Source organism: Aethalodelphis obliquidens, unplaced genomic scaffold (genome assembly GCF_003676395.1).
Source record: "Aethalodelphis obliquidens isolate GAN/ISIS:26980383/991018 unplaced genomic scaffold, ASM367639v1 scaffold47, whole genome shotgun sequence".
NCBI lineage: Eukaryota > Metazoa > Chordata > Mammalia > Artiodactyla > Delphinidae > Aethalodelphis > Aethalodelphis obliquidens.
Window position 1 is genome coordinate 9,797,323 of NW_020837991.1, and position 11,606 is coordinate 9,808,928.

The 11,606-nt window shown below is 58.8% G+C and overlaps 1 protein-coding gene across 4 annotated transcripts in view; it reads left to right on the forward strand.

Moving 5' to 3' along the window:
• The window catches only part of TFCP2L1 (transcription factor CP2 like 1), a 60,260-nt gene that overhangs the window by 37,036 nt on the left and 11,618 nt on the right, over positions 1 to 11,606 (forward strand). For 2 of the 4 annotated variants that reach the window (XM_027082577.1, XM_027082576.1), the window contains 6 exons: positions 366 to 472; positions 1,585 to 1,737; positions 5,293 to 5,403; positions 7,783 to 7,874; positions 9,683 to 9,731; positions 9,813 to 9,906. In XM_027082577.1, the coding sequence (XP_026938378.1) occupies positions 366 to 472; positions 1,585 to 1,737; positions 5,293 to 5,403; positions 7,783 to 7,874; positions 9,683 to 9,731; positions 9,813 to 9,906 (606 nt within the window). Of the gene's footprint in view, positions 1 to 365; positions 473 to 1,584; positions 1,738 to 5,292; positions 5,404 to 7,782; positions 7,875 to 9,682; positions 9,907 to 11,606 lie in introns of all 4 variants that reach the window. The other 2 variants (XM_027082575.1, XM_027082574.1) reach the window with 1 other exon arrangement.

Consider the following 11,606-nt stretch of genomic DNA (forward strand, 5'->3'; position numbering starts at 1 on the left):
GGGCAGTGGAAATGCAACTGGGGGCTCAGGCGGTGGCCCGCGGTCTTTTATCCACAACCCTTGGGCCCGGATGGGTTTTGGAACTCAGAGGTTGGAATGATAGTAAGGTGTGTAGACCCATAGCTTCGGGTCACACCGCCAACAGGCAGTCAAGCAGAGCAATGTTCCTGCAGCAAAACAGAATGACTCTACACAATGGGGTAAAGGCGTCAAGTCAGGCTTCTGCCCACTGAGTTACGCAAAACCTAGTTTTCAGAACTTCTGGCATGTCGAATTGTGTAAGGAATTTGGACCTGTAATGAGAATCCTTCCCGAAATATTTGGGAGTGGCTGACGATTGCACTTTTGTGTGTGTATGTGCACAGATATTCCACTGTCTGTTGGTATCTTGGACCCCAGGGCCAGCCCGACCCAGCTGAATGCAGTTGAGTTTTTGTGGGACCCTTCGAAGAGAGCATCTGCTTTCATTCAGGTGAGCGGGAGGGAGCTTGCCCTCGGTGGGGAAGCCGGAGCTCTGGGGTCCTTTGGGCCGTTTCTCGAAACCATCCTTCCGGGGGGCCCTGATGGGCTCCTGCCCTCTGCTGCAGGAAAGGAGGCTGAAAGGGTGGATGGGTGTGTCTCAGAGTCACAGGACTCGGGACGTTGTAGCATCCTGTGTGGGTTTTGCTTATCAGTATGTAAGCTTTTTGCAAAATAAGTATGGCCTAGCATAAATAATTTGAAGTGAAAAGTTTTTTCGTAATTGTTTCTGTTATTAAATTAATTATTTAATTCTCAAGCACCTGCTTGTGAACCTGGCCTTGTTTTAAACACCATGGCAGATAGAGGTGGCCAAGGGCCCAGTTGGGGCCCTGTGCTTCCGGGCTTGCCCCTGGCTCTCTTCCTGTGTGTCCCGTTTTGAGCCTCTTGGCTTTCCCACCTGTCTTATAAATTAGAGAGTGAAAACAGAGCCATGACCACAAGGCCTGGTTCATAGTAATCGCTCAGTAAAAGTGAGCGATCTTTTTGCCTTGCATAGTTTCAATACTTGAACTGCATTTTAAAAGAATTATAATAATGTTACCGTTTACTGTTACAATAAGATGAATTGTATTATGACGTGATCACAGTGTTATAGCAAGAAATGTACGTCAAGTGCCTTCTGTGTAACAGGCACTAACGAGAAATAAAGAAGTGGTCCCAGCTTCTGGCCTGGCCTGAGTAACCTGGCCACCAGGCCCTTAGGGACTAAGCTGTGGTCCCTGTTCTGTGGTCTGTGGGATTTGCCAAGGGAGAGTTCTCAGGGGCGGGAGTGAGCGGGTCTGCTGGGGTCAGTGGGCCTGGAGCAACGGCAAGGACTTAGGTGGTCAGGCGGGGCCTCCAAGGTCAAGGGACAAAGGTGAGAGGGCAGGCCCTCTGTGGTTAGGGGATGGGACGGCCAGCGGCCCGACAGAGTGGACAGCACTGGGGGAGAGCGGAGAGGTGGAGGTGGGTCTGACCGTGCGGAATGGAAACCTCCATTTGGAGAGGAGCCCATGGGCGGGGGGCGGTCCAGAGCCCACCCTCGCCTGCTTCTGGCTACCTGCCCCCCCGCGTCCCCTGCAGGTGCACTGCATCAGCACAGAGTTCACCCCGAGGAAGCACGGGGGCGAGAAGGGCGTGCCCTTTCGGGTGCAGATCGATACCTTCAAGCAGAGTGAGAATGGGGAGTACACGGAACACTTGCACTCGGCCAGCTGCCAGATCAAGGTGTTCAAGGTAGGACGGCCCCGCCAGCTCCTTCCGCCGTCACCTGGCCCCTCGCCCTGCCTGGGACGGCGATGCCAAAACGCGGAGGCCCAGCAGGGAGTGCGGCGTCCCCATGAGTAGCCCGGGGCTCCTGCCTGGGCTCTGCTGAGCCAGGCTGCCTGCTTTCTTCCCCACAGACGGCCGGGCTCGGCTCTACTGGACCGAGTGGTGGGACTGGCACACTTGTAGATTTTTGTTTTTCCTCCCAAGCACTTTGGCCGCACCTTCTGTGGTTGCCCATTAGGTTCCCCTTAGAAGTCAAGTTAGGAGACCTCCCGTGTGGGTCCTGACCGTGGACGTGATTTATTTATTTGTTTTTATTGAAGTATGGTTGGTTCACAATGTTGTGTGAGTTTCCGGTGTGCAGCACAGTGATTCAGTTACACATAGACACGTACCTATCCTTTTTCAAATACTTTTCCCATTGAGGTTATTACAGAGTATTTCCCTGTGCCGCACAGCAGCTCCCTGTTGGTTATCTGTTTTACGGATGGTAGCGTGTACATGTTAATCCCAGCGGATGTTCTTCCCTTGCCCCTGCGCAGTGGCCTCCTGGTACCTCCCTTCTTTTCCTTTCTCGTCTCACCCCCTGCAGTCTCCTGCCGTTGCTTCTCACCTCATCTGTCTGGACAGAGTATTTCCTAAAGACGGTCCACAGTGGTGTAGCTCAGGGTGGCCCCGCGGGGAGGGAGGGTGGCCGCGGACCCCGCATCATCCTCAGGGTGGGCGGACCGGTGCCGAGCCGGACCACAGGCCCTGTCGCCAGCAGGCTGGACCTGCCCGCCAGCCAGGAGATCCCAGCAGGTGCCCCAGGACGGGGCGCGGACCGGCCCCAGTGCCTTCCCCGTCCTTCCCGTCTTTCACAATCAGGGGACCTGGGGACTTGCCGACAAAGTTCCGTCTGCTGGGGCTGGAGATGCCAGAGTGATCGGCCGTAGAAATAGGGCCTCATCCCAGAGGAAGCTGGGTCAGTGTTGATCTTCCTGAGCTTGGGATGGATGTGGAAATAAGTGCCCACAGGTAGAACCATCAACTTGGCGGTGGAGTGGTGATCTGCCCTGTTTCCCAACTGGACTGGAAGGCCCTGAAGCTGCCCGTGTCTGCACTCAGGCCACACAGCTGGGCGGCTGGCTTCATCCCCACTGATAGCGTCTGGCCGCCCGAGGGCTGTGGGCAAAGGGTCCTGAGGCCCTGGCCGGGCTCTGTGCACTGGGACACCTTGGTCAGTAAGCGCTGCCACCCTGGGTGGGGAGGGAGGGATGGTGGGGGGAGCGTGAGTTTGTCTTCTCTGCCAGGGCGGTAGCACCCTCCAGAAACCTGCTGCATCATTATGAAGCCTTGAAACCAGCTTCCGAAGGAAGTTACATTTCTGCCCCATATTTGTTTCCTCTTCCTGCTGTAAAAGAATGACCCAAAGTTGAGTGGCTCAGTACTGCATACTGTCTTTTAATGCTGGAGGTCAGAAGTCTGAACCGGGTCTCACTGGGCTAGAGTCGGGCGTCAGGAGGGCTGAATTCCTTTCTGGAGGGCCCAGGGGAGAATCTCTGTTCCCTTGCCCTTTCCGGCTTCTGGAGGCCTCCGCATTCCTTGGCCTGTGGCCCCTCCTCCATCCTCAAAGCTGGAGCAGGTAGAGCCCCTCTCACACACATCACCCTGACTCCCCTGCTCGCCCCCGCTCCACTTCTAAGCCCCTGTGATTACACTGGGCCCACGGGATGATCCAGGCTCATCTTCCTATTTTAATCTCATGTTGTTGGCCATCTTAATTCCGTCTGCAACCTCGCCCCCTTCTGCCCTGGAAGGTAACATCCTCCCAGGCTCTGGGTATTAGGACGTGGCCATCTTTGGGGAGCATTAGTCTGCCGACCCTGTCCACCGGTGCCTCTGGTCTTGTGGGTGCTCCAGGGTCCAGGGTGATTCTGGCTCACCCTGGACAGCTCCGAGGCTGTGCAGCGGGTGGTCTCTGCCTGTCCTGCAGTCCCACCCCCTCCCTGTCACGCACAGACCAGGTCCAGGGTTCCACCAGCTGTCTTCTGCCCTCAGGTGGTGGGCGCGTCCAGTGTGATTCCAGCGCTTTCCGAGCGTGTGCCCTGGGAATGGGCGCCGGCCGGACGGTAGGAGGGAGGGGCCGTCTGCGCCAGGGATGCCTAGCCCTCCCCATGGCTCCCGTGAGCTTCCCCTCCTACAGCTCGAGGGGGAAGCTCAGGAGTGAGGGCTCTGCTCAATTTCTCAGCCGCACACCAGGCGTTATTGGGGGACTGGGGCCGGAAGCTGCCTTACCATCTCCTGCAGGGGGGTAGGAGCCTCTGATACCCGAAACGGGCTCCCCAGAATGCCTGAGGTGACCTGGCCAGCCCCGCAACCCGCACCAGCAGCAGCTCAGATGGGTGTGCACTGGCGCCAGGCACAGCCCAGCCGAACCGCCCATCACTCTCCCGTCTCAGATCACCCTGGTTCCTAGGAAGCCCTGGCTTCTCGGAGCCCGGCCCTGGGGCTCCATGGGGGTGTCTGGGCCGCTCCCTGCCCCGCCGGCTCCCCACAGGCTGCCCCCTACAGGCAGGCTCAGCCACGCTTTACCAGTAATGCTTCTGGGCCGGGAAGAAGGGCCTCCTTTCTGGGACAGGAGGACAGGAGGACGGAGGTGGAGCAGGGAAACCCGATGATGGGAGCCCGGCTGCCGCATGCCTGGCTCTCCCACTGGACACCGGGTCTGTCACTCACGTCCCCATAGGACCCCCAGCAAACCTCCCTCCCTCCAGCCTGGGCATCCCCCTGAGGGCTATTTCCTCAGATCTCCTGAGCTGGGAGTCAAAAGCTGCAGCCAGGATGATCCCAAAGGCGCCATCGAGCTTGAGGATGAACTTTCCTCCCTGACTGCCCACTGCGTGTGGTCCACTGCCAACAGAGTAACGCGCTCAGTTCTGGGTCCTGCGGACTCTTGATATCTGGCCCCGACCACCAGGCCCTGAACTCAGGAGGGGATAGTCCCAGTGGTCAGGATGGTCCCCATCAGCTGGGCCTGCTGGGGTGGAGGCCGGGAGCATGGTCGTAGTCCCAGGACTTGGGGGCAAGGAGGCCCCCAAGATGGCCAAGATGGCGTGCGATTGTAGACCGAGCCCCGGCCAGCAGCTCCCAGCTCATCCACTTCCTGTCACGGTCCACGGGGCACCCACGGAAGGCCCTCGAGGGGTCCTCTCCATTAGCAAGTGGCCACTGGTAAAGCTCTGCTCCCAGCATTTCTGCATGGTCTGCTGAGTGGACCCTGGAGAGTCCCCGTAGGACCCTGTAGCAGGCTCTGAGTCCCTCGGGGTGGGCAGGGGCTCCGGGCGGGTGGACCTGTGTGTTGGATGCCTGGGAGGTGAGAGAGGTGCTTTCTTGTCCGTGAGATCCTGCTAGGGCTTCTGGGTGAGGTGGGGAGTGTGCTGGCCTTGGGTGGGGGGGCCCACTGCTCAGCCCTGGATCTCCCCCCGACAGCTGCCTCTGCCTGCTTTGAACTCACTGGACCCCTGTGCTCTGCACTTACAGCCAAAGGGAGCTGACCGGAAGCAGAAGACTGACCGAGAGAAGATGGAAAAAAGAACGGCCCAAGAGAAGGAGAAATACCAGCCATCCTATGAAACCACCATCCTCTCAGAGGTGAGCCGGCCGGAGCCTTCTGCCAGGGGCGGCGAGGGTGGGTTTAGATCCTTGGAAAAGTGCGCATTTGGGGTGAACACTTCTACCGAGAGCGCCCGTTAAATTGTGGTGTGTTCCTTTGTCTGGAGCGCTTTCAGTTAAGGCCCGGTGTCCAGGGAGGTGTTTCACAAGTACCTTCTAGCTCTCTGCTGCCATTTGCGCATTTCAAGATTAGGTTATTTTTATTTCAGATTTTTGGAATAGATCATATATTCATGTGGTCCAAATTCAAAAGGTATAAGAGCATCTCCATCGGAAAATATCCTTCCCAGCACTGTCTGGCCTCGGTTTCTCTCCCCGGGGCAGCAGGCGACCCCCGGCTCCTTGTGTATCTGGCCCAACGTTCTCTGCAGATGAAGCCAGTTCATACACGTTTGCCCCATGCGCTCTTTTTTCCCCCGACAGTACGCACACACACTGTTCTGTGGTTGCCTGTCTTTAATTCATGGCCTCTCTTGGAGTCTGTTTCCTGTCTGTTCATAAAGAGCTTTCTAGTTCTTTATCCAGCTGTGTAGCTTTCGTTGTCTGGATGGCCTTTTGCTGGACGCTGGGTTATTTCCAGGCTCTTGCCATTTCACACAGGGTACCGTGAACACCTTGTGCGAGTGTAGTTCTGCACGTGGAAAGAATGTCTGCAGCATCTGTTCTCGGAGGGGGATTGCTGGGTCAGAGACTGTAAATAGCTCTCGTTCTTTGCTGTTTGGGTGGATACTGGGGTGCGTTTCCTCTCAGCCCTGCCGCCGACGCCAGCCTGCTCCAGCCGTTCTTCCGTCCAGGCTATCTCTGAGATGCTTCGTACCACAGGTCCCTTTTCCTTCCGTCACGGGTCACTGCTGCTGCTGCCTCTTTTACTGGGCTCTGTTTTTTGATTTGAACAACTCTTCCCCGCTGTGTCCTGCCATCAGGCCAGTTGATAGGTGTTGGGCTCGTCCACTGAGTAATCTGACTTACTCAGGAGGCCCTCCGTGGATGCCTCAGGTCCAGTGCTGACCATGGTGGGGTTAAGTCTGGGTTAAGGGTGAGGCCCAGGGACAGGGGGCTAAGAGGCCTGTGGGTGTGTGAGGGTGTGTTTGCGTGTGTGTGTGTGTGAAAAGCCACACACAGAAGAGTATGTGCAGCAGGGCAGCAGGGATGCTAATTCTGTGGCGTGGACAGATGCATGCTGGCTTTTCCTAGGGTCGAGGCTGACGGTGGCCGGAGAGCCCTGGCCCAGGGAGTCCTGCCCCCTTGCAGCAGGGCAGAGCCAGCTCTGCAGTGTGTGGGGCCGTGCTTGGACCCTTAGCCCTTCCCAGGCCTGGTGTGTGCTCGTGAGGCACCCCGGTGACCCTTCTCCTCCCGGCCTCTGCCTCTCCCCCGACTTCCCTGCTGGAGGACAGGTCCCCTGGCGTGCTCCAGGCAACGTCCCAGCCCCTGTCCCAGGCCAGGTGTTGAAATCCGCACCTGGCCTGTGACCTTGGGAGCTGCCGGATCCCCTCTTGTCTGCTCATCAACCTTCCTGTTCCCCTCCCCCCTCCCTCCTCCCCCCGGGGCTGCAGGATTCGGCACCAACACATTCCAGGCCTCACTCGTAACAGAGTTAAATATTGACCCCCCCTGTGGTCGGGTGGGTGATAGTAAATCTCAGGAATGCTTCCGACTGGCCGTGTCCAAAGCGGTGTCGTCACAGGGAAGGGAAGCAGGGAATGCTTGGTGCGCGGGCTACCCCTTGCCGCCCCCAACCGGGCAGCACCCGACGTCTCTGCTTTCCTTGGGGGATTCTCGCGTGTCCGTTTGAGCTTCCGCACGAGAAGTTCCTGGAGTTCAGGGGTCACAGCTTTCGCGTTGCTGCGTCTCCCTGGTCTGCAAGCGGGGGAGCTCCTGAAATGTGGTACATGTGCGAAGACTTGGGTTGGAAGGGGGCTGCTCCCGGTCAGCGTTGAGACGCCTCGTCTGTCCCCTCAGCTGAGGCCCGTCGGGAGATTCAGAGCTTCTCTGGTGCTTTCCCGTCGGCAGTGGTCTGTGGCCCCGTGCTCCCTGTTTCGTGCATTTGCTCCCAAGACCCGCCTGTGGGCAACTGGCCTGTCTTGCGTTTTAGTCTCTTTTCTTGTGGACCCAGGAATCAAGGGACCGATGAGGTTTCCCTCTTTGCTTTGACTCTTCGGAAGCTCAGACAGACATGTGTCATGCTTTGCTTCTTCTGGGGACTGCCTCTTCTCTGCCCTAGCTGGTTTCTTCGGTGTGGCCCGAGCAGCGTGCCCGTCCCCGAGCGCCGGGTCAGTGTGGGCTGGGTGTGGAAGGAACGTGGTTCCGAACCGAGTGGCCCGGCCGGGACCACCGCTGCCCTGCGCTCTCTCCCTGCAGTGCTCCCCGTGGCCCGACGTGGTTTACCAGGTGAACAGTGCCTCGTCCCCAAGCTACAACGGCTCTCCGAACAGCTTCGGCCTTGGCGAAGGGTACGTGCACCCTCTCTCCCTTTGCGGTCCCTGGAGTGACCACGGGTGTGGGCTCCTTCCCTCACTTTCCTCCCTGGGTCTCTGCTCCTTTTGTAACCTGGCATCGATCTGGGTTTCAGGGCGGCTGACTGGTGTTAACATTCACAACCATTCTTAGCATCACGCGTCCAGGTTCTTGTGCTTGAACACACCTCTAGGAAGGCTGTCTGCTAGGGCAGCGGAGCACCAGGCATCCACTCCCTCCCCCGGTTAAAGTGGGCTGGGCTGCGGGGGTCCTGGGCCGGCCCCCTGAGGTAGCCTGCCTGGTGCCTTGCAGGGGAAAGCCCACCTCCTGGACGTCGGGGGCCTCAGGAGGCAGACCTCTGGACCCTGCAGCGGCCGGAGGGGCTTCATTTTTTTGGCCGCGCCAAGCGGCCTGCAGGATTTTAGTTCCCGACCAGGGATCAAACCCGCGCCGCCCCCCCACCCCCACCCCCCAGTGGAAGCGCCGAGTCCTGAGCCCTGGAGCACCAGGGAGGTCCCTGGGGGGGCTTCTTAGATCTTTCTGCACCCGCGTGCATGGTCACTAGGCAGGGGGACTCAGCTCAGGACCCGCCCTGCCCCTGGGGTCACAGGCCTGCAGCACAGAAGCGGCCTCACTGCTGGTGGTCCAGCCCTGCCGAGGCACAGGCGGTGCTGACTCCGAGGTGACGGGGCTGCAGGGAGCAGCGGGCAGCTGTGGCACCTGTCCCAGGGCCGTGGCATCCCTGTGATGGCTCTGCCCATCCTGTTCGTGGGGCCAGGGTGAGGCAGGGAGGGTGCCAGGCGGGTTTAACAGGTGAGGGTAGAACATGCAGAATGGAGCCCACGCGTGCTAGAGAGATAACTATTGATGGGTAAGCGAGACATGAACTTGGTTTACAAGGTGAGGACAGTCCTCCTTGAGAGGGGGCACGAGGAAGGGCTGTCACATTTAGATTCAGCAGACCTAGTCTTAAATCGGCACCTTTCTGGGGGCAAGTTCCTTAACCTCCTGCAGCTCCGGTTTCCTCACGACCGGGGGAGCATGAATTCCACGCAGGGTCAGGGGAACATGTATAAAGTCCCTGGCACCCCCTAGACCCTGATGACGTGCATATGTAGTCACCGATGACTGGTCTAGGGCTCATCCCCTCAGGGGTCTGTTTTTTTCTCATTGTGATAAAATACACAAAACGTGAAATTTACCATTTTACCGTTTTTAAGTGGCTGGGTCAGTAATATTAAGTCCGTTCAAGTTGTACCATCACCACTGTCCATCTGGAAGGGTCGTCTCTCCATGTATCTTTCTCTTGACATAAAAACCCAGGTGTTCAGGTCTCTGCCTCCCTTTGGGGAAAAACGTGAGAATGGTTTTCTCGTGGCGGATGCCAAACTGTGGGTGCTTGTTCGCTGCAGAATAATTCCCCGAGGGACTCCTCTGCCCTCTCCTGGGTGTGGCTGGCCCTTCGCTGTCCCAGCACTGAGTCCCCGTGAGGCGTGTGTCCCGGTCTGCTTGGTCAACCTGCCCTTCCCTCGTGCTGGGGCTCGGGGTGGGGACCACAGCATCTGGCCAAAACAAGCCCTGGAGCCGTAGCTGAGGGATGAGGGCGTGTAGTTAATCAGAGCCCCCATCCACACCAGAGGCTTTGTTAGGGCTTTCCAGGGATGGAGCAGGTCTGTATTTTTCTCGAGGGCCCATTTCATTTCATGAGCCCCAGAGCAGAGGGAAGTGAAGGGCAGGCCGGCGAGGAGCCTCTCAGCCAGGAAGGAGCATCCTCGCCGCTCACCACCTCTCTTCTTCCTTTCAGCAACAGCTCCCCAACCCACCCGGTGGAGGCCCTGCCCGTGGGCAGTGACGTAAGTGTCTGCGGCTGGGCGCTGGCTGCCTGTCCCGTGCGGACCGGGCAACCCGTCAAGGCCCGTCCTCTCTGCCCGCAGCACCTGCTTCCCTCGGCCTCCACGCAGGACGCCCAGCAGTGGCTCCACCGCAACAGATTCTCCCAGTTTTGCCGGCTGTTCGCCAGCTTCTCAGGTGAGCGTCTCTGAATGGTGCTCAGACCCCGCGAGCATCTCGGAACGCTCAGCATGTGCGCTTGGCTCCCCAGGGGCCGTGGTCTGTCCTGGTGACCCAGCGCGGTCACTTGTGGTCACTTGTGTGTATTGGCCCTGGGCCGTGGGCTCGTGGGCGGTCCTGCCCCTGAGGTGTCCAGCCGAGCGTGGCCGAGCGTGGCTTTGCGGGAGGACCGTCTGGGAGCCTTTTCAAGGTGCCCCTCCCCCACAGTGTGGGCTCTGCTTCGCCCAGAAGAGGCCCTTAGCCGACAGGCCAGTGCACACTCAGCAAGCCTCCCAGCCTTTTCTTTGCAAACGCTGCTCGTCGTGCTGTCTCCAGCGCCGTGACCCGGGAGATGGTGGTACAGCCACGGGCGAGAAGGGAAAGCAGCTCTTCCTTCTCTAAAGGTTTTTCAAGCCCTTGCTGGTGGTCCCATCAGACAGCAGCCCTGAGCCGGGGGCATTGGGGGACAGGGTAACAGCCATGAACCTTGCTCCCCGGCAGTCGGCCCAGAGTGACAGAGAGTCAAGTGTTGGCCGAAACCAGAAGACTGGCCCTCAAGGACATCTGTGGCAGTGGAAGGGAACCAGCACCCCATCCGTGGTCTTTGAGCTCAGCTTTTCTTTTTTTTTTTTTTGTCTGGCTGTGCCGCGCACCTTGCGGAATCTTAGTTCCCCAACCAGGGATTGAACCCGGGGCCCCCTAACCCTGGACCGCCAGGGAAGTCCCTGAGCTCAGCTTTTCTGAGCATGTTCTTTGTGCTGCGGGTAGACAGTACCAGGGCAGTCAGGCAGGGACCCTGTCCTCGGGCAGCTCTGAGTCAGCGCGGAGGTGTAAACCGCCCATCTCAACATGCTGTGTCCCTTCTGGGATGGGCAGGCTTGGTGGAGGGACCTGGGCCAGCCTGGGCGGGAGGAGGGTGGAGGGGAGGCCCCCCTTAAGCAGGGGGTGGTGTGGGCCGTGCCGAGGAGGCAGCCTTGAGCAAAACCTGGAAAGGCAAGGGCACGAGCCAGGCGGGTGTGGGAGGGTGAGCTTTCCAAGCGGAGGGCAGGCGCAAGGTGGGGCCTGCCAGGTGTCCTGGCTACGGAGCGGAGGGCCCCGGTGACGGGGCCGAGTGGGCCGGGCGGCCGGTGAGGTCAGAGAGGCGCCCAGGGGCCCTCTTGGAGAGTGCAAGGAGTTTGGCTTTATTCCCCATGGAAGGGGAGCCAGTGTACCTGCAGTATTGTACCTAAAACTGTATCTTAACTGTGGCAGGAAACGGGGGCGAATGCTGTGGCTCTAGGCCACGTGGCTGTTGTGAAGTTTTCCGCAGAAGGCTGAAGGCATCCTCGTGCCTTGCAGAGTCCACCTGGGCACAGGGCTCTAGGGGACTCCTCGGGCCTCGAGGAAGGGACTCGCCTTCATCCACGTACCAGGATGCTCATAGACAGTTACTCATGATCGCCTCAAACTGGGAGCACCCCCAAAGCCCAGCGGCAGAGAGGGCGTACAGGAACTGTGCTTTATTCGTGCAGTGAATCCTACCTAAGAGTGGGCACGAATGGTCCACAACTACATGCAGCACGAATGAGCCCTTAGACGGAGCTTGGAGGGAGAGCCAGGCCTAGAAAAGTGCTTAGTGTTCAGTTCCATTCACACAGGTGCTAAAAGCCAAGCGAAACTCCTCTGCATGTGACAAGTGG